This window comes from Wolffia australiana, chromosome 10 (genome assembly GCF_029677425.1).
Source record: "Wolffia australiana isolate 7733 chromosome 10, ASM2967742v1".
NCBI lineage: Eukaryota > Viridiplantae > Streptophyta > Magnoliopsida > Alismatales > Araceae > Wolffia > Wolffia australiana.
In genome coordinates, this window is record NC_135844.1 from 10,718,688 (window position 1) to 10,741,284 (window position 22,597).

Consider the following 22,597-nt stretch of genomic DNA (forward strand, 5'->3'; position numbering starts at 1 on the left):
CATACCAGGTAATTCACTCGTGACGTAGTTTTCTCAAGTTAATCTCTCACCTATTCTAACTGAGCGCGGTGGAGTGCAGCCAAAAATATACGGAAAGACATAATTTAACTGACGAGCAAGGGGAACGTCGTACTTCCTCTGTGGCAGCGTTCATTGTCGATGTCTTCTTTGGGCACAGGCCGGTGCAGGCAAGTTGGCAGAGGCGTGCCGTTGACGGACATGGCTTAGCTCGACATGCGACGATGGCGAGGGGGAGAAGGACGTGTGGGGCATGGGGACGATGGTACCGGGTGCAGCAGCAATAGTGTGGCGAGGTGGCAGCGTTGTTGCAGGCGGCGCGGACACGTGCAAGGGCGCGTCTAGCGGCAGTAGCAGCTGTGGGCAGTGCGAGTGCTGATCAGGTGCGATCGCAAGTAGAGGAGCGACGGGGACCTAGGCGCGTCCGACGACTAGGGACGCTATGAGAGCAGACACGGTCGCGACGGCATATTGGTGGCACCATAGTCGCGGTTAGGAGTTGGGCCTAGACAAGCGGCACAAGAAACGTCAGGGGACGTACAATGACAGGTGGCCGAACATGACCAGCACATTACTGGTGGGTGCTGGCAAATTACGGGAGCAACGTTCGAACCGTGCCCGCGGTGTGGATGATTTAGTGCTCGATCAGTGCGGTCGTCCACATGGCAAGCAGTCGGACTATCTGCGCTGATCAAACCGCGGCCAATATGTCGTAGTTGATCGAAGGCTGGTGCCAGGCGTCACTGTTGTGGGGGTGACACATCAGTGTTGCGGCCAGAATGGTCAAACGAACAGCACAAGCTGCCGGATGCCGGTGCAACAAGAAGATTTTCCAGAGTTGACGCGGTGCGAATAGGGGTCCTGGCGTGGTGGCTGGGGCGCTAGGATCAATGGCGTGGCGAATGGGAAGCTGATGGGTTTCCACGCATGCTTTGAACTATCGTGCGATGCGTTTCCCATCGTGCGTCGCGGACGTAAAGTTATATTTGTGGAGACCAAATTCAGTCAATGCCCCAAGAGTGTAGCGCACAGGTCGATGACCAGTTCGGGGGGAGGTGAAAGGAGTCGATTGGGCGGGCAAAGATCGGCGGCACTTCTGCTTTGATGTTCCCTCTGGACCCTCGATCCGTCCTCCCCTAGAGGCATGACAACGCCCAGGTCAGCCAGGCGACGGATTAACCGTCCAGCGTCCGTGAGTGTGCGATGATCAGAACGCGCACTCCGGCAACTTTGGATTCTCAGATCAGTCAAGTGGCCGATTGTGGGAAATATGTGCAGCGCAGGCGACTTTTGAAGGATGGAGACACATATTCACTTTGACCGTCAGTGGGGGCGGCAGTATCGCAGCCGTGGAATTGCACCACTGTGCTAGGACGTTGTTTAGTCTTGGTTCCAATCGAGAGGGTAACCTGGCCAATGGTTCACATACTGGCCTTCTTGGGAGAGATAGTCGACGAGGGATGACGCTGAGAAGGCCCTCTCATGAAACTATCCCCTTTTACTCCCTTCTTCTCTCCTTCTTCTTCTTCCTCCTCTTCCTTTTCCTTTTCTCTTCTTTTTGGGGTGAGATCTGGTCGACTAAACCTGCCAAATTGAAACTTCCAGATCTGATTCTTGACGTGCCCGTCATGGCCTTATATAGGGCCATGATGGGCCCATTACAATTAGTCCACACAAGGGGCCCAACAAGGAACCCCTTTTACAACAATTAAATTAAATAAAAAAACAAAAGGGGGAACTTAAAATGACTCAAAATAAAAACGACGGGTAAAATACGACGATACGGACGAGTCATGATAAGTAGGTGAACTCGTCGTGACAAACACAAAACATGAATTAGACAAACAAAAACGGAAAATTAAAACAAGAGCACGTGCGCGGACGTGCTTTACCCGTGGTATTTAAACTCGAGAGTCTTCATGGACGCTTTGGCGTGCCAGTCGTGCGGGGCATGAGCAGGCTGGTTGTCGGGGACGATGATGACGGCTTCGACGAGGTGGCTGCAATCCCCTGCAAGCACACTCCATCATTAGCATTTATATGCATAGTCGTGTAATTTTGATAATAAAATTTATAATCTCAACAATATTTTATAATGTAGAAGTTACCAAATTCTCCATTTTTTGGCAGTGGAGATGTTGATTCCCAAAGGAGCATTGACTGAACGATTGAGGGGTAGATTACTTAGTATTTGTGAAGAGAGGAAAGATAGGGAGACTGGGAAGACAAAGAATAAAATAATGAATTCTTGCTTACATGTAAACATCAATTAGGTGAAAATAAAAAAGAGATACATGGTTGTATAATGAGAAGATTGTGGAAATACAAAGAAAAATGACATAATGGAGACTGGGAATCATGGTCCATTAATCATTACAGTGACGGTAATGTATCAGTAGAAAAGAAGATTTATTTTTTTTTATTTTTTGAAAAATAAATTAAAGAAGATTCATATCTTACTGTGATTCTTGAAGGAATTCCGTCAGATGATTCTTGAAAATGAAGAGAGGAAATCGCCAAGCCGCCAAGGGAGAAAGGAAATCCGCGAGGAACTGAGGAAGAGAGGTAATTGCTGAGTCACCGAGGGAGAGAGGAAATCGCCACGGAACTGGGGAAGAGAGGAAATCGCCGAGGAGGGAGGAACTGAGGAAGAGAAGAAATTGCCGAGCTTTCGAGGGAGAAAAGAAATCGCTGATGCTGGGGAGGGAGAGAGGAAATCGCTGAGGGAGAGAGCAAATCACTGAGCGAGAGAGGAACCGCCAAGGGAGAGCATCCTTCCAAAGTTCAAAACCTAACAGATTAAAAAAAAATGCACAAATCGAACAATTCAAACTGCACACGGGTATGTGTGATGATCTGTGCAAATTTGTTAATGGTCTGTTGGGAAAACCGAACCGAACGAACAAATCACACAGATTCTCACAAAGCAAACTGAATAACCATGTCTATCTTGGACTCATAGCCAACTCTAAAAAATATTCCATAATAACATTATGCGTTAGATAAAGATTGTGTTGATAAATCTTTGTCCTTCACTCATTGTTCAAAACAGATACATATTACATCATATATGAATAGTGAGTATTTTAAAAATGCAATTCAAATTGTTATAAAATTTTGATTAATGTCATACATCAAACGCCTTAAAATAAATGGAGATACTGCCCACCAATATCGCCAAATAAAATTGATTCAATATCTATATTCTAGAACTAAGATTTTATAGCTGGCTTGTACATGTTCCTGTTAATGTGTTTACGCCAATTGAGATGCAAACCTAATATGCATGACTTTTCAAATGAAGAAAATACTTGAGTTGGGATGTACTTAAGTTTACGAATTTTGGAAATGGAAGAAACAATACAGTAAGGCTTTAATTTTTTTTAAAGTTAATGATAAAAAAATAAGGTATAAACTTCATGGGATGTATCATTCATCTAAAATGTTTGGATAGGACTATATCACCCTTTAATAATCCTAACCCTAAGATGGTTCACACAACCAAGTGAGGTGAATGAGTTTGTTTTCTGAAGGTGACAATTGCATTACATTTTAAATCAAACTTATAACTCTAACAGTCACATTTCAGGTTTGATTAATTCAGTAGGACTTTTGTGATGGAATTCTATGGACTAGAAGCCTGTCACACTCTAAATAAAGTTAAGTTCAGTTTTTTTTCTCGTTAAATGTAAGGATGAAAGTTCTCAAACTCTAGATAGGAGTTTAAGTAACCTAATGGTAACTTTAAGCTAAGTTCAACTCAAGTTAACTCATATAAATCCCGGTGAATGTTACTCATCGATGATTTCCAAATAAATGACAACTATTCTTAGGGATTTCTTTAAATTAAGCTAAGTAAAATAACAAATATTTTTTTTGATCACAATCCAATTGTAAATAATTAATTTACCAAAAACTACTCAAAACATAGTAAGGGTTCAAAATAATATTTTTGGAATTATTTTAAGTCTGAATATCATGATTATCACTTTGAAAGGTGTTATCAAAATGTTAATTTCCAAAACATAAAATATGAAGGTAAAAATAAGTTTCACATCATGAGTACGGAGTGAATATGAGGGCTTATTCACAATGTATGGTGTGTATATTTTTTAAAACTAGGGTGATGTATAAGCAGGTGGCTATACATAAATACGAAGTTAATTTAAAATTAAAGGAAATAATTGATGGAAATATATGTCACCGGCAAGCCTATCCCAGATTTCATCTCCTTCCATTTTCATTAATGGAACATTCATTATAGTGCACGGTAATGCTTATAGTGAAGCCCGTGAATACATAATCAGACTTAGTGAGTTATGATGAGTTCTTAATATGAACATCAGTTGTCTTTAAGCATGTATTCTCAAGATTTTTGATAAAATAACACTATCTAGCGTCACTCATATGACGAGTACACCATATCCACTAGCCATTAGTGTGGAGACACTAAGGATAGATAGTGGATGTTCTTTTGTGGAAATAGTTCACTGAATTGATCTGTGTGAATCCCTAAATGGTATTATACCAAACTGTCAATAAGGTTGATTCACGTTCGGGTTGTGAAAGTGGTTATTATACTTGAGACACCAAAGACATACTATGGGTAGATAGTTGTATTTTGACTACGACATTTGAGTCTCTAATCATGGGATTCTAAAGTTTTAGTTAGAGTGCATCAAGAAGTTCTTAAAGACAATTGAGTGGTCAAGATGGGATCGTCCACCCTTGATATAAGAGGTGACAACTCAACGAAAATGATGCAATGAAGTCCTTGGCCAAGGAAGCAAAATATCGGAGAAGAGTGCTCCGTTGATTTCCAAATGCATCAGTACTGACTCGAATGATTGATTAGGGTTTGATAATTTCCCATTCCCTATGGCATCCTACGGGTGTCAAGTCGATGAGGGACTATACTTGCATGGAAACCGATGACGAATGTGTTCCATGAGTGAGTTTGGCACCCATGGGTTGGAAACTCAACCTAAGTAATCGATGACATTAATTAATCTTTATGATGATATAGTAAATTAATTTGGAAGGCCAATTAAGGTTATTAGGATAATAACATTGTTAACTAGACTGATACATGGGCATAATGGATCACACGAAAATGGTTTTTTGGACGTCACAAGATATTCTTAAGTGTGTGGTTTTATGAGAAATATCCAATTAGCATAAATAGGGGAAGGCCTTGAAAAAAATTCACCTAGGCCAAAATTGTTCAAGGGCCTTCCCCTTGGCGCACATGACCACACTCTATCACCAAACGTGACACCACTACCACACGAGATGTCCTGTGTCATGACACGTCACCAACGTCAACTTCCAAACTGGTGTCCGAGCATCATTTAAAATTAGCTTTGAATTTTATAGTGATCTTATGTTTTCTCTTTCCTCCAAGGCCTATACATAGGTCAATGCTTTAATGGACTATGTGGTGATTTTTCTTTTGGAATTGAAGTTTTTTTTCTTCTAAGAGATGTTGCCTTAGTCCCCTCTCTATTGCTGCCATCGCCGTCTCTCGCCGCCGCCGCCACCGTCGAGAGGGGAGTTCTCTGCCCATCGTCAACCCCCCCCCCCCCCCAGTGCGCACGTCCGCCCGTGCGCACCTTGCGTAGGGCCGCCTACCCATTGTCCCCCCAATTGGATCCGCGACACCCTGTCGAAGCGCACGTCACTCGCCCCCGCCAACGATGCATCGAGAATTTCCTACATCGCCTCTTCGCACTATGATGACTCTAAAATATGTCATCAAATAATCAAGTTCTCAAGTTTAAATTCATTACAATTATCTTGTGAATTCATGCTAAGTTCATGCATATGTATTGTTTAATGAAATCACTAACCCCACTTGATTCTTTGAATCAAGTGGAATATATTTAACGTTTTATGGCTAGTGAACATTCAGAAACAGGTTAAGAAGATCAAGGAAGAGAGGAGGATCAACAGAAGTGGGCAAAAATTCGAAGTGGCAAAAATTACAAAAATGCCCCTGGGCATGACTTAAGAGAAAACCTATAAATACTCTCTTGAGAGAGGAGTTTAAGTGTTCAGAATTTTCTCTAAGGAAACTAGGGCTTGGAGAAGAGGATTTTTGCACCCTCCAGGAGCTGATGAGCTTTTGGAGTTGGAGAGGAAGAACAGACTAAAGATAGCTTGGATTGAAGAACCACGCCTCGCCGCAAGGACGTGACACCCGACGTGGGGAAATCGCAAGCTTCAGCCCTGTAATCCCTCTCTTCTCAGACAATTTTGGTTGGGTTGGAAGAGTCACAAGATCTTCCAATGTTTTCCAACTGAGGATTGTTTCGTTTTAGATTTGATTTCAGTTTAAACTTTGTTCCTTTGTTGTTCAAATCGTCTTCCCCAAATCTTCCAAAAGAACAGAACTCCTCCGCATCTCCACCACGCCGTGTGCAGCAAAGCCGCCAGCCAGTGCACAGCCAGACGCAGCACGCAGCACGCGTGCACCAGCGTCGCAACTGCACGCAGCGCGCCAGCAGCCGCGCGCGCGCAGCAGCGCAGCTGCGCGCAGCCGCGCCGCAGCGCACTGCTGCGCACAGCCGCACGCAGCAGCGCACTGCTGCGCACAGACGCACGCATCACGCAACCGCGCGCAGCACGCAGCCGCGCGCAGCACGTTGTTGCGTGCAGGCATTCCGTGCATAGGCAGCCGCCGCGCGCAGCACGTTGTTGCGTGCAGGCATTCCGTGCATAGGCAGCCGCCGCGCGCTGCATAGTCAGCGCGCAGGAGGCCGCCAAGCACGCAACACCTAGCGCGCGGGTTATCCCTGCGCAGGTGTTCGATCCTTTGCCCCAAAGGGCAAAGGATCTGTCTACAGAGAAATTCTCTGTAGACGGCTTGATTAAGTTGCACTTTAACGTACTGAAAAGGAATTTCCTGCTGTTTTCTTTTGCTCCCTGTGGATCGACCCTCACTCGCCCTAACTTGTGAGGTTTATAAATTCGTTGAATAAGCTTAATCCTCACACATGTTACTGATAAATAACCAGTAAAAAACACAGTAAAATTGAGCTTATCACACTACTCTTGTGCCAAAGGTACATTCTTCCCTCTTTCGTGTTAGTGTTACTCGTTTGTTTTTCCACCGCCATCGGACTTTGTAGAATAGGTTTGAATCTTCTTGTGATAGACCATTCGAGATATTGGTTTTGGAGCTTTGTTTTCATCGCGGTGGTTGTAAGACAGTCCTCCCACCCTCGACAGAGGAAAGGGGCTGCACCATCAACAATTTCACTAGATTTAAATGTTCGAAATCAATCGTGTTAATTTGTGGTCTATTTTATCCATCCCTAGTTGAGTTAGCCTATCCTAGTCGTGTCAGTCCTAGTCATCCTGCATCACCCCTTCTTCTCCCTTCACCCAACACATCCACTCCACTCCCGATTCAATCAGGACTGGAGTAATGACGACGAAGGGTTAATGGAGCTCGTCAAGATGGAGGAGATTTGACATGCTGTGGACCACATAGATACATCCATAGGCTGCACACATGAGCAGCTCGGCTCGTCTTGCTTCAAGATTAAAGAAATCACGGATGCGATCTGTGCACATGTGATTCATTTTATTTTTTTTACTTATGCCATAATGATTCCGTTTAAGTCTTGCACTTCATGAAATCATCATGTTCATCTAGATCCAGGCCTCTAGAACCCCTTAGTGGTATCAAAGTGGTGCATGGTAACTTAGTAGTGGATGTTCAACGCACATGAAAAGGGTTCTACAAACTTTCAGAAACTTTCTTTAACTATATGAAGGTATAGTAACAATTGGTGATAGTAACACTGGATAAATTAGAGGGATTTTAGAAAACAAGGTTGACACTGAGACTATTACAAATACAACTTTTGGTTGACATTCAATGAGGCAACTATATGTTTATTAGCCAATTACAATAATAATGAGCATGGATTATTGCAGAAACAACTTACTCATTTAAGATACAAAACTTTGAGGATGTTGGATGTGTAATGTTGTAAACGGTCTGCCTTGAACCAATTAAGATTCAAAATTATAAATATCATCCATTGGATTGGACAAACAGGTCCTTTGAGCTGCACACATTTATGGATGGTGAAGTGGATAATATTGCAAGGATACCTTCACATTTTGATTAGAAATCTAAAAATACGTGTACATGTGCAGAATGAAAAAAAATTCTAGATATCAGATGGTTGAAATATTGCATATGGACTTATTTGGTCCAAACCAAATAACCAGCTTAGATGAAACATTATAGTTTTTAGTAAAATTTTGATTTTTTAATATTTATTTGGTTATTTAAGTTGAGCAAAACTTTATATGTTTTGAAATATCCTCATAGAGCATGGTATGGGAATGCAGAAATTTTCATATAGGGAATGTATAGAGCATGGTATGAGAATGCAGAAATTTTCATATAGGGAATGTATATAGTGCTTATATGATTGTTTTATACATTTGTGCAGAAGATATTATTTTTGGTTCCAAATGAGATGAATTTAATGGGAAACCTATTTTCTAGGACTCAAAATAAAACAATAATCAAGAGTATTTTTATTTTTCATGATTGATATACAAAATGGAAGAGTTTAAAATTGCTTCAACCTTTAAGTCAAACTATAATTAGAAATAGGGGAAAATATGTGTATCATAAAATGTATAGTGGCATAATCAGAGAACCTATTTACATAACTGGAAATAGGTATAATATTGTCTGCGCTTTAATTATTTTGTAGAATTAAGAGTCAGCCAAAATAATCTCATTTAACTGTAATAAGAAAATTTTTGCTATATGTTATGGAAGACAAGGAACTATGGTATCCAAAAAGTCAAGATGTTAAATCAAGTCCTGTCATCAAATCAAATTTCATGTTATATAAAATGATTTGAATTTATCATTTTCATTTCAAATAGATACCAACTAGTCCACTGGTTTTCATTATTGAAACCTAGTAAACTTCACATGTAGTTGACTGCCCCTACACCACATATAGGTAATATATTTATATATATAAGTGAAAATTTTGAGTAAATAATTTTATTAGATAAACCCAATAATAATAATTTAATAATATTAATTACATATTTTTTAGTTCAAGGAAGTATTAAATTAATAAATTTTTTGGGTTAGAAGATGTATTTTATTTCTTTGATACCCTAGAGTGATTTAGTCGGATTTATTGTGATGTAACGCTCATAAATGAATGGTATCTTTAAAAGAATCTTATATTTCTCAACTGGAATGGGTATGCCTTCATTTTAAAAATGTTTAACAACTGCAGTATTGATAGGAAAGTGTGCACAGTAAGTTTGGATGGAGTGCGCCAGCCCGCTCCCCCAAAGATGTCTGCAGAGACGCTATCACCGCCAGCACCATCATTTGAGGCCCCACCAGTCCACGTCCAGCCCGACCGACACGACAAGGCAACAATGAAGACGCCCGGGTTCAAATACCCCGAGTGAAAGCATGTCCATGCTCATTCGGTTTGTTATTTTATCCTGTTTGTGTGTTCATTTTGTCATGTTCGTATCATTGTGTGTCGCGTCGTCTGCGTCATCCTCGTGTCCAAGATTGGTGAGCCGAGTTCGTGCGTCATGCATTGTTTTGTTTGTCGCATTATCATATGTTTTCTCGTCTTTCGCTTCTTTGGATTTTTATATTTTTCTCTTTGGTTTTAAAGGGGGTCCTATGTACATGGACCCCCTTAATGGACCCTCCCTAGGGGCCCATTTAGACCCCCTATATAAGGGGATAAGGGGCGCCTCTGGCACAACCCCCTATGTACATGGCCCATTTAGACCCCCTAGGTCGGTTAGACTAGAATTAGTATTGAATTTTTTTGTTTGAGTTTCGCTCTCATGCGAGGAAGAGAAAGGAGAAGAGGGACAAGGAGAGAAGAAGTGGAAGGAGGGGAAGAGAGAAGGGGAAGGAGCAAAGATGGCGGAGTGCCGACGTTGCCCGCTCTTGTGGCTTCGTCCAATGCCGGCTTCCTCTAGTCCATCCCTATGAGCATGCCTCCGTCCCTGGTGGTCGCAACGTCGACACCAACTGTTTGTGATCTCGCATGCCATGGCCCTTGGGTAGGAAGGTCGCCCCAACTTGGTTACACCCTGTTGACCGGCATGCGCGATCCTCCGGGCACGTCTGCCATTCTGGTTCGGTAGCATCTCAAGTCGATCGGCGCGAATGACCCTCCCTCTAGGCACACTCATTGCCTGGTCCAGCTGTGCCCTACTGACCAACGCGCACCATCCTCCAGGCGCGTACACCGTCCTGGTTCGGTAGTACCCCGGGTTGACCAGCGCGAGCAACTCCTTCCTTTGGGCACACACATTGTCTAGTCCAGTTGTACCGGGTTAACCGGCCGTGCAAGCGACCCACCGCGTACGTACCTTGCTTGGTTCGGGTGGACCCCGAGTTGACCGGCTGCGTGCAATCCTCTGGCATCTCGGCTGATGGGACTACTAACTCCCCTGAGGACGTACACCTTCTGCCATAGTTGCTACCCAGTTGGCTGTCTGTCGAGCAAGATGACCAGTTGACCACCGCGTTATTGCCAGCTACCTACGCAAGCCAGCGACTTGTACAGCTTGCACCACTCCTATCATTGCCGTAGGTTAGAGCATACTGCTGCTACACGCCGCCCTACACCTCTCTCTCGATGCTGTAGTGCCTGCCCGTCTCAAACCCACACCCGCATGTCTGTGCCGCCGCATCCAACTCTTCGACCTCGCCTCCATCTTCCCACACCTGCTCTAGTGCAGCGTCCCGCCGCTTGTCGAGCTACAACTTGCCTGCCTCTGGCACAACTCTGCCACACCTGCCCACACCGCATGTGCACTGACGAAGATGTTGACGACAAAGGCCACCACCGACGAGGTATGCCATTCCCCTTGCTCGTCAGTTAATGTACGTCTTTCAGTACTTCTTTCGACTGCACTCCACCGCTCTCGAGTTAGTGTAGGTGAAACAATATATCAAGAAAAGCAACTACAAGTTGAGTGTTCTCCTAGGTGCGGGTCAAGCCCGTCTGTTATGTGCGAGCACCAACGGAAAGCATTTTGTTTGACACCGTAGTCGTCATCGTCTCTCTGACGAGTGTCAGAAAGTCACCGTCACTATCACCAGTCAACCACCCCAGAGCTCAGAATTTGGTGAATCCCACGAGTCAGGGCCTACACGTGTATCCGCCTAGGACATGCGTCATCACATAGTTACATATCCTACAGGGAATTACTGTCGGACGATGTCATTGACGACGGTCGACATTATCTTGGTATCAGAGCATCATCTCGGTACCAATCGGATGATGTCATTGGCGACGTCCGGCATCAGGTTTCTTCTCAAATACATGTATATATGCTTATGATTCAATAATAGTTGTTTTGAAACCTTCATCCCATTGGGATCTCAATGTAAAGAGGAAATATTGCCTTATTTATCCGCCATAATATATGTTTGGCAGCCTTTGCTACTTTGAGAACTTTAACTCTTGTTTATCATAATTGCTAGATGGGGAAGATCCTTTATGAGTCTTGAAACACAATATTATTAGATCACTATCATGGATTTCTTATGTTTATTTTCAATATAGGTAGATCTTTGTGTGTTCTGAAGTTTAGATTATGGTATCTCTTTTTTTACAATCATATGATGATTTTTGACGTCTTGTGACATCATATTTGGAAAGAACTTTTTTTGATATTTTAGAATAATAACTATATGACGTCAAATTTATACAGAAAATTATTTTATAACAATGGATATCCTAATATTATATTCATTGATACAGTAATTATGTACCGTCAAAATTGTAAAATTAGAATCCAACTCAAGAGTTTATTTTTGATATTTTTAGGAATGAAAATATATTTATGGTATAATTTAATGAGAATTCTGTAGTTTCTATGTGTTTCTTGATGATGGATTATAGTTTTTGATTCAGGTAAAACTATATTTATCTACGTAATTGAAGACTTTGAACGTTATAGCGATGATCTTCAAAGATTAACCATTAAGTCAACTATGCATCTACCAGATTCATGATTTCTCAAGCGAGACAGATTGAGATATCTGATAAGCCAAAAATAGGGGTGAATTTTACAACTTTTTAACCCTTTGTTGTTGTTAATTTTAGCTTATACAATAAAATTTATAAAACCTTCACTTAAGATGTATAATGATAAGTATAGGTATTGTCCAAGGGAAGCTAATAAGGAATTTCAATTGTGATCTGCGTATATAATTTGACCCTAATTAGAGTCAATTTGATCTTCAATGAAGATCCAACCTAATTAGATGATGAATTTAGAAAGGCGGGTAGGAGAGATGAGAAGAATATAAGAAATAGGGAGCTCTAAATTGAATTCTTTGATCCAATTTAAAGGATCAAAGGAGTCAATTAGAGGGATTAAGAAGAAAATTTGATTGGTGTTGGTTGGTTTTGGAGGCTTGGTAATTCATAAATTACTAAACTATTAGATAGTAAAAGCAATAAAATATCTCCTAAAAATTAAACGTTTTTATAATTTTCCTTTTAATGTGCAAATGGAATAGCTAGATCAATTTCATAATTTTTTCCCAATCCTGAAATGGGCTTGTACATTCCGCTGAAGCCAAGCGATTTATAAATGCAGACCAAGATCAAGATGAACAATCACAAATTTACTAACACAATCTAAATCACACTAAAAATCAAATACAATGAAATAGAAAGCACCTAATAGAGTTGATCCAAGATAAAGCTCCTCTCTGTCTTGCAGCTGTAAATAGAGCCACCTCTAGAATGAACTTCTCCTCTTGAAATTTGGCTTTTATACTTAAGTTACATGGTAAAAATTTCCATTTTAACCCCATTTAGTAATTAATTTGTATCTATCAATGTAGGATTGATCTGAATGATCCAACTGTACAGATAGAAAGAGGGTAAGACGAGCAAATTCAAAAAAAAATCATCTCAATCGAACTTCAGGATCAAACGTTAGTAGTAAATGAAAATCGACCAATCTAAGCCATTGGATCAATTTCCATTTATTTAATTTAATTAAATTTATACGTGCAATGTTGTGTTGTTCCCTGATTGGCCGACGCATTTGAATGTTAAAAATCGGGTTCAACCTCGTAGTGCCACATACCCCCTATCATGGAATCAAAAATAAAGAAAAAAACAAAAAAAACAACATGATACATAGTGATTTGCGCGAACCTGTACGCTCTTTGAAAGGTAAACCAGTCAAAAGGTCTCACGTCACCTTATTTGCATGGGCTTTGCATGCACATCACGAGGGTGAGCTTACCTCCCGGAGAGAGACTGGCCTGGAATTTTGCAATAAAGTTCCTGATAAAATAGGCACATGCAAACGGACGCTGCTCGGAAAACACTTGGTGTATATATCCTTTTCGCTTTCTCTCTCCTCCTCATAAACATTAAAAATTGTTGGTTAATTGCAATAAAACCCTGTAACTATTTAAATAATATCTTGATGCCTGCACACAAGACCGAGAGCTTTTTTTAGGGCATAATTACAACAATAATTTAAGAAAAACTCCCAACTTTAGAAATTTCTCTAAAACTCATATTTCCTTATAACTATATCCTTTTCCAAGTTAAAAATTCATTTCTTCCTCGAAAGAATTCCCAAAAATTCCAATAAAATTTCAGAAAATTTTAGAAAATTCAGTAATTCATCTCCGCATTAATTAACATCAAAATTAAAATTTAAACGTGCCTTACTTAAACAGAATTATTTCAAAATTTAATAAATTCTAGAAAATACATAAAATTAACAGAAAATTAGGGAAAATCAGAAATCACTTGGAAACATAAATTATATGTAACCCCATTTTAAACTCTTTAAATGCGTAAAATTGTGCTAAATTGCTTGAAATAAAGACCAAATTTAAGGTGTTATTAGTATATATGTGTCCAGCACCCACGTGTATCCATGCGATCCTGACATGTCCAATCTACTTCATCTTTAGAAACCTCATTAATCGCTCCATCATCATTGTTATGCTATCTTATGACTTCGGGAGTGGATAGAAGCTAAGGGGAGAGTGGAGAAGAAGGATGGCCCATGTAAAACTTGGGCCTACATGAATTTAAGTTCAGACCTTACCCATTAATAATAAATATAATTATTTTATTATAACCCATTAATTTTATGCATATCTTATGACATCCAAAAGACCTTTTGATTGTGACACTATAGGTCCATGTAACAGTCTACTTAATGAATCTAGCATCACATAAACTTTAATGGTCCTCCAATAGAATTATCTAGGTCAATATATAGATTAATTAATCATGAACTGCTTCTGTTTAATTGATACATCAAGTTTCAAGCCTATGAGATGCCAAGCTACACCTTTCACTATATAAGATACAAATGAGTGCGTTGCCTCATGGAATCTCTCTGTTATTGGTTAGTCTTTATGTATAGTATATAAACCTGTTAGTGCTCCCATGATGACTAAGATTATAGTTGATTGTCAAAGCCTAATTGATCATCTGGGTTACTGCTCATGCATTTGGAACTCCTCGAAGAACTCTCCTCTAATATTCCACTACCTTGGTGAAAGTCTTCATCACATCATCTTCCTTCAGCTATATCCTCTTATACTAAGGCCTTGTGGTCCTCTCTTTTTCATTCCATCATCTCAGTAAACTTACTGTTGTACCACAGCTAAGACAGTTTTGAAATCCATGAGTATGTACCACAGCTAAGACAGCTAAGACAGTAAACCAGGCACAAACGTCCATTCAAAGACGTCTTTGGTATCTCTATTCAAACGACTACTTGGCAACTATGACTTGAATCATCCTAAGCTATAGCTTTTTATAATATCACTCATAGGTTTATGCAGATCAATTTGATGAAATATTCCTACTAAAGAGCACCTACCATCTATTCTTAGTGTGTCCACACTACACTGTATCACATATATTAATGGCAATTGAATGAGATATGATATGTGTAATTGACTAGTCAACCACATATATTTCCACCAATTAATTAATCATAATGTATCTCAATGTTATTTATTTGGAATGTTGTTAATAGTTATGGATGGATGTCAAGAAGAAAATTATGAATGTAGCACACGAACTCAGTGTTATGCTAAAATTATGGGAAATCTGCACAAGTTTAGTTGATTAAATATAATATAATTATCAAACAATCTTAGTCATATTTGAATAATTCTTATTAAAAATTATAGGGACTTAGGGTCTCCTCTAATGAAGGGTGAAACTGAAGGATTATCTAAAAGTCACTATTTAATTTAAAAAGGTGTTAATTTTTTAATTAAAGCTTTGTATGAGAAATTTAATCTCGGGGTTTTAAAACCTATAATTATAAAACTAAACTTAGAATATGTCTCTACTAGGAAATCTTATAGATTGTATGTGTTAAATAAGGCCCATTAGGTCTAATCCACTATCCTTTTCTTTCTCTATCTCTCTTGTCCAACATGGATTAAATCTCTAATCCTACTGTCATTAGCCTTTATTAAGGCATGTAATCCTCTCTTATTAATATAGAAAAGGAATACAAGCATTCTCTCTTTTCCACATGGTATGAGAGCATTGATTGATCCTAAAATTACAAATTTTCCAGTGAAAATTGGTGTTGGTTATTCCGCTCTTTCAGCACCTATGTCTCTCTCTGGTGCGGCCTGTCCTTTTGCTGTCGGCCGCCATCATTGACAATCGTCCTCCTCGCCAGCCTCTCCTTGCCAGCTCAATCAGGTGACCATGTCTCCTCACCATCCTCCTCCTCGCCTGTAGTAGGATCGCCCTACGACAGCTCCTCAGTTGCATGTTTATTTGCATCAAATAACATGTTTATATGATCATATTTACATGTATATTTGCATCAAATCACTCATATTGGATGTTATCAAGCTTAAAATGATTAGATCTATTTATAGAATTTTTTTTTAAAATTTTCTGCATTTTTTGGGATTTTTATAACCATAAAGAATATAATTTTGAACACAGATTATGATTTTTATTGAATTGTTTGACATTAAATTTGGAAAGATATGATTTTTTTAAGTCGAAATATATATTTATATGTATTATTTAGGCTTTTCTTCTAATTATCATGATTTTTTTATATTTATTTTAAAGCCCTTTTATTTTGAGCGTCACACATCGCCGTTTAATTCGTGGAACGGTGACAAATAGGAAACCATTTGAATGTTTGGTGACAGCCTATCATTTTAGCATGAATCATCACTTCGCAATTCTGTGAAGTGATGATTGCAGTCAAAACTAATGGCGCTGCCTTTTTAATGTGTTTCTGCGTAGGCTGAAGAGGCTGAACGAAAAAAATGGGAAGTTTTTTTGGCAATAAATGACACCAAGACAGAGGCAAAAAAGGACAAAAATTACCTTTTCCCGTCCTCTCTTTGGATTCCAGTGACGGTGAGGTGGCGCGCGCGCAGCCACATAGTAAAGTCAGTAGATTCCACGCGCCTGATGTGGCAGAAGCTGATGCGCCATCACGTCAGCGCGAATCTGCCCTCTTTCTTTCTTTTGTCATTTTGCTGCCTTTTTTTCCTTTTCCTAGGTGCACGGGGCGCGGAAACGACAGCCGTCGTGTGGAAAATGAAAAAAGCACACGCAGAATACAAAGTGGTGTGGAATGTGTAACACGCTGACTTCTTAAACGTACACGAAAAATGATGACGATGACGAGGAGAGAGAAAAATCAAGGGCTAGGATTGGCTAAAATTCAAATGGCCATAACTTTTGATCTACAACTCCGATTTAGCTGAAAATTTTCAGTGTTGCTTCATCTTCCCTTCATATTTCAATTCATACCCTTCGATCTATAAATAGAGGCCTGGATCGTTGTACAATTTATCTTGAACTTGCTTCGTACTTGTGTGGGCTGATTAAAAGATAGTGAGTTTTGAAATCCATCAAGAGTGTTCTTGGTGTCCTGAGTGTGTGTGAAGAAGCATTTGAGAAGAGGGGGAGCTTACCGGCACTAGTAAATTATTGTGATCTTGGCGGAATGTACGGATCTAAGGTAAGCGTCTTCGTCTTACGTTGTCTTCTTCCTGTTACTAAAGTTCACAAATTTAGGATTTATAATCATACTAGCGCGCTAATTCTACTCTCTTATCTCTTCTTTTCATCATCGCCACCATACCACTTCACATCCAAATAATATCTTTGTTCACACCGTCTTCATCGGCATATCCATCACAATCACGCACTCTTTTCTTTAAGTTAAATTAGCTTATAACTACGTATATTTTATCGATTTTACTAGATCACGTCCTCGAATCTTGTTCCTGTTGATTCTCTCATCAATCATAACCATTAGAAGAAGGTAATCCCTTAATCATCGTTCCCTGTGAAGACGATCCATACCAACCACTAACTACGTATTTTTTAATTTGGTTAAAAATATTTTTATTGAAAAATCTCAACTACCAACGATAAATTTTAATCCTAAATTTGAGATTATTAATTGGCGCTGTTGTCGGGGAACGGTAGCCACTAAGGATTTTAATTTCTTTTATTGTGGTGATCTTATCTCTAATAGTGATCCAAATAGTGTAAACATCTCCATGAGACTGACAAAGACACGAAGAAAAGGTACAACTCTTAAACTCTATATTTTTTGTCATTTAGTTTTAGATCTGATCATGAACGGTAGACGATCACAAAAACATAATGAGAATGAAAGTGAAGGATATAAAGCAGATACTTTGAATAATCAAAACAACCACCTTGAGAATTGTGTTATAAATGAAGGAAATAGACGACGTAGATTAAACGAATTTTCTGCTCCTTTATGATATGAGTCTTTTACTAGGATTAATGCACCGATCGACGAGGGTTCAAATTTTAAAATTGATGATCATATGATTCAGTTGCGCAATTTCCATGGTTTATCTCAAGAAGAGCCATATAAGCATTTGTAGGAATTTACTTTGATTTGTTAAACATTTCACTTTTGTAATGTTACGAATGAGGTTATTAAAATGCGGTTATTTCCCTTCCATCTTAGAGATAAAGCTAGAAGTTGGTTTACATCTCTCTCTCTCTCTCTCTGAATTTCGATTCATGGAAAGAGATGGAAATTGCATTCCTAAAAAAATTCTACTCCGTTGGAAAAATGAATTCATATAGACAAGCAATAAGAGAATTTTGTCAAGGGCCTGACGAATCCTTAGGAGAAGCATGGGAAAGGTTAAAAGAATTAACTCAAAAATGTGCACACCATGGCATAGAAGAATGGGAGATAGTCCAAACATTTTATGCAGGGTTACGAGATCAAGACTGGAAGATGATCGATGCTGCTAGTGGAGGTACATTTATGCATAAATATTTAGATGAAGCATTAGGCATTTTAGAAACAGTGGCATAAAATGATGCGTATTACGCTGCTCGTAATCGGAATGGGAGAAGTACAAATCCTAAGAGGGGAGGGATGATTGAAGTGAATTCCATTGAACCTAATATACGAATTGAGCAATTAGTGAAAGCTTTTTTTGATCTAACTACACGAATTGATAGTTTAAAATCACCTTATTCCTCCCATTCTTCTCAAATGGTTACTCCACTTTGCCATCGTTGCTCTAGTGCTGATCATGTTGAAATATATTGTCCAATGCATGAGCAAATCATGGCTATTGATCGGTCCAAGATGAATAGACCTATAACTCAAAATTCTTGGAATCCGAGAGATAGTGGCTATCCAAAGAATAATATGCCAAGAAATACATATCAAAATCCTATTCCTTTTCAACAGAAACAAAGGAATTTTTATCCAAGGCCTAATCACAATACCTTTCACCAAGCTACTAAGCCTTTGTTTTATGAGCTCGACATGAATGTGCAGGAGAAACAAGATAAATTGGAGCAGATGCAAGCTCAAATGATCGGAATGCTACAAGAATTCAAGAAGGAAATGGAGTGAATGAGAGAAGAAAATAACTCAAGGGCCGACCTCAAACTAAAAGGAAAAATGAACGAGAATGGATTCCCTATCCGTGAAACTGGTCGACTCGCAACTCAACCCCAAATTAATCATAGGAATTTGCATTTTATAAAAAGTCATGATTCATCTTCTCACGAAACCGTGCATGCAATTTCTAAATTACGAAATGGGAAAGTTTTGCCGGATATTTCTTAAGTTCAAAGAGAAGAAGAAGAAATATCTCAGGAAGATAATGATGACTCTACCAAAAGATAGCCTAATCCAATAGGGTATGTTCCACCTCTTCCTTTCACTGATGCTCTAAGAAATTCTAGAGTTAAACCAAACCCTCATAATGAAAGTCTTTTAGAGATTTTTAAACAAGTAACCATCAATATTCCCTTCACTGAAGCAATCCAACATATTCCTTCGTATGCAAAATTTTTGAAAAATCTGTCCACACCTAGCTGAAAGCATAAGAGAATTCAATTATCCAAAAATGTTAGCTGTATTTTAAAAAATCCTCCAGAAAAAAGTAGGGATCCAGGAGCGCCCCTAATAAAGTACGAGATAGGAGAAATGATATTTTCTTAATCACTACTTGATTCAGGAGCTAGTGTCAATATTCTGCCAAAAGCCTAATACAATAAATTTAAGTTTGGGGAATAAGAACCAATTTTTTTAGAGTTACGATTAGTAGATGGTTCTATTAAGCAGCCATGTGGGTTATTAGAAGAAGTTGTTGTCAAAATAGAACAATGTTATTTTCTTGTTGATTTTATTATTGCCGATATGAAGGTAACCGATGACATTACAAATGCTCCTATCATTTTCGGAAGACCCTTCTTGGCAACAGTTAGGGCAAACACGAATTGGGAAAAAGGAATAGTAGAACTGAAAGTTGGTAAAGAAAAAGTGGAGACTAACATATCTAAGTTAATGAAATATCCAGAAAAATCATCCGAAGAGTTATGTTTTCTTGATGTTTTTTAGCATACTGATCACAATTCTTTATATGAATCTCCTTAAGAAATTTTAGACTCTTCAATTGTTGATGTATGCTCACTTGATGTAAATATTGATTTAAAACTGTTACCATCAACTTTAAAGTATGTGTTTCTAGGAGTAAACAATAATTTTCCAGTTATCATTTCATCATCTTTATCTTTGAAACAAGAGAATGAATTACTCGACATGCTTAGAAAATATAAATCTGCTATTGCATGGTCTATTTCTGATATGAAAGGCATTAGGACAACTGCATCTGTTCATAGAATTTTTACAGAGGAAAATTCTAGGCCTACTAGAGGATGTCAAAGAAATGAAATCCCATCATGCAAGATGTAGTTAGAAAAGAGACATTAAAATGGTTAGAAGCTGGATTTATTTACTCCATTTTCTGACAGCCCTTGGGTGAGTCCTGTGCATGTAGTCCCTAAGAAAACATGAATCACTGTAACTAGAAATGGTCAAGGGGAAGAAATTCAAACTAGACTTCCAGCTAGTTGGAGGATATGCATTGATTATAGGGAGCTTAATGCAGTTACAAAGAAAGATCACTATCCACTACCATTTCTTGATCAAATCCTAGAAAAATTAGCAGGAAAAAATTATTTTTGTTTCTTAGACGGATATTCAGGATACAATCAGATAGAAATTCACCTTGATGATCAAGAAAAGACTACTTTTACTTGCCCTTTTGGAACTTTTGCCTTTAGGAGAATGCCATTTGGACTATGTAATGCACCAGCTACATTTCAAAGATGCATGACAGCTTTATTTTCAGATTTAGTTGGAGACTGTCTAGAGATTTTGATGGATTATTTCTCTGTTTTTGGACAAAATTTTAATGCATGTTTGACTAATTTAGAAAAGGTTTTGCAGACTTGCATGGAGAGACGGCTAGTGCTCAATTGGGAAAAGTCTCACTTCATGGTCCAAAAGGGAATAGTACTGGGACACATGGTCAGCAGCTGTGGATTAGAGGCGGACAAGGCCAAAGTGGAGGTGATCCAGAAGCTTCCACTTCCCACCAACACCAAGGAACTTAGAGGGTTCCTCGGCCACGTAGGCTTCTACAGACGGTTCATTAAAGATTTTGCTAAACTATCAATACCGTTGTTGGCTAAAGATATGAACTTCATAAATGATGATGCAGGGAAGCAAGCTTTTTTGCAGATAAATGAAGCTCTAGTGAAAGCACTGATACTACAAACTCCAAACTGGAACTACCCATTTGAACTTATGTGCGATGCTTCCGACTTTGCAGTAGGAGTAGTGCTTGGTCAACAATTGACAAGAAGCCCGTGGCCATCTACTATGCTAGCAAAACCTTAGGATAACTGAAAAGGAATTTCTAGCGATTGCGTTTGCATTAGGTAAATTCAGATCTTACTTATTAAGTAGTAAAATAATAGTATTTTCTGATTATGAATGTATTAGATATTTAATAAATAAGAAGAGGCAAAACCTAGATTAATTAGGTGGATATTATTAATTCAAGAACTTGACCTAGAGATTAAGGATAAACGAGGATCTAAAAAGTGATGTAGCTGATCATTTATCCCGATTAAATATCAGTGGCCCAATCTCCATTGTTAAAAAATTTCCCGGATGAGCATATCCTTAAGATTAACACCAGAAAAGTCCTGTGGTTTGCAGACATAGTTAACTATTTAGGTAGAACTCCGAAGGATTGGTCTGAACAAGAAAAGAAGAAATTTATGAGAGAAGTCTAATACTATTTTCGGGAAGATCCTGAATTATTTCACTTAGGGGCTGATGAAATTTTGAGGAGATGCATTCTAGAAGATGAACATAGGAATATCCTAGAGTTATGTCATTCATTTTTTTGTGGGGGACTTTTTGCATCTAAAACCACTGCTTTAAGAATTATTCAATGTGGTTTTTTTTGCTTACGTTATTTCACAATTCATATGAATTTTGTAAAAAAATTTTAAAATGCGAATCCATGATCAATCTAAGAAAGAATGATGACATGCCACTAAAACTTATTATAGAAATAGAGATATTTGATTTATGGGGTGTAGATTTTTATGGGTCCTTTTTCACAATCCTTTGGACATGAATATATATTGATGGCATTAGATTATGTGTCTAAGCTGGTTGAGGCAATACTCACTTGGGAAAATGATCATAAGGTAGCATGGAAATTTTTAATTGGATATATATTCTCTAGATTCGGTTGTCCAAGAGCAATAATTAGTGATGGTGGGTCCCATTTTATTAACTCACATTTCAGGACCCTCCTCAAGAAGTATGGGGTTCATCATAAGATGACAACTCCTTACCATCCACAAGCCAATGGCCAAGTTGAGGTTAGTAATTGTGAAATAAAAAAAGATCCTTCAAAAGATTGTATGACTGGATGGTAAGGATTGGAGTGAAAGATTACCCGATGCATTGTGGGCTTATAGGATAGCCTATAAGGGACCCATTGGGATGTCTCCCTATAGGCTTATATTTGGAAAGGCATGCCATCTTCCTGTTGAGATTCAACATCGAGCTTATTGGGCAATTAGAAAATTGAAACTTGCTATGGAAGATGCAGGGAAAAATCTAATACTACAACTTCAAGAATTGCAAGAATTAAGAAATGAAGCATACAAAA

At 38.9% G+C, this 22,597-nt stretch overlaps 1 protein-coding gene across 1 annotated transcript; it reads left to right on the plus strand.

Annotated features, from left to right (window-relative positions):
* Positions 1-20,928: 20,928 nt before the first annotated feature.
* Positions 20,929-21,303, plus strand: LOC144708279 (putative mitochondrial protein AtMg00860). Its single transcript, XM_078581530.1, has one exon. The coding sequence runs from the start codon at positions 20,929-20,931 to the stop codon at positions 21,301-21,303; it is 375 nt and encodes a 124-aa protein (XP_078437656.1).
* Positions 21,304-22,597: the final 1,294 nt, after the last annotated feature.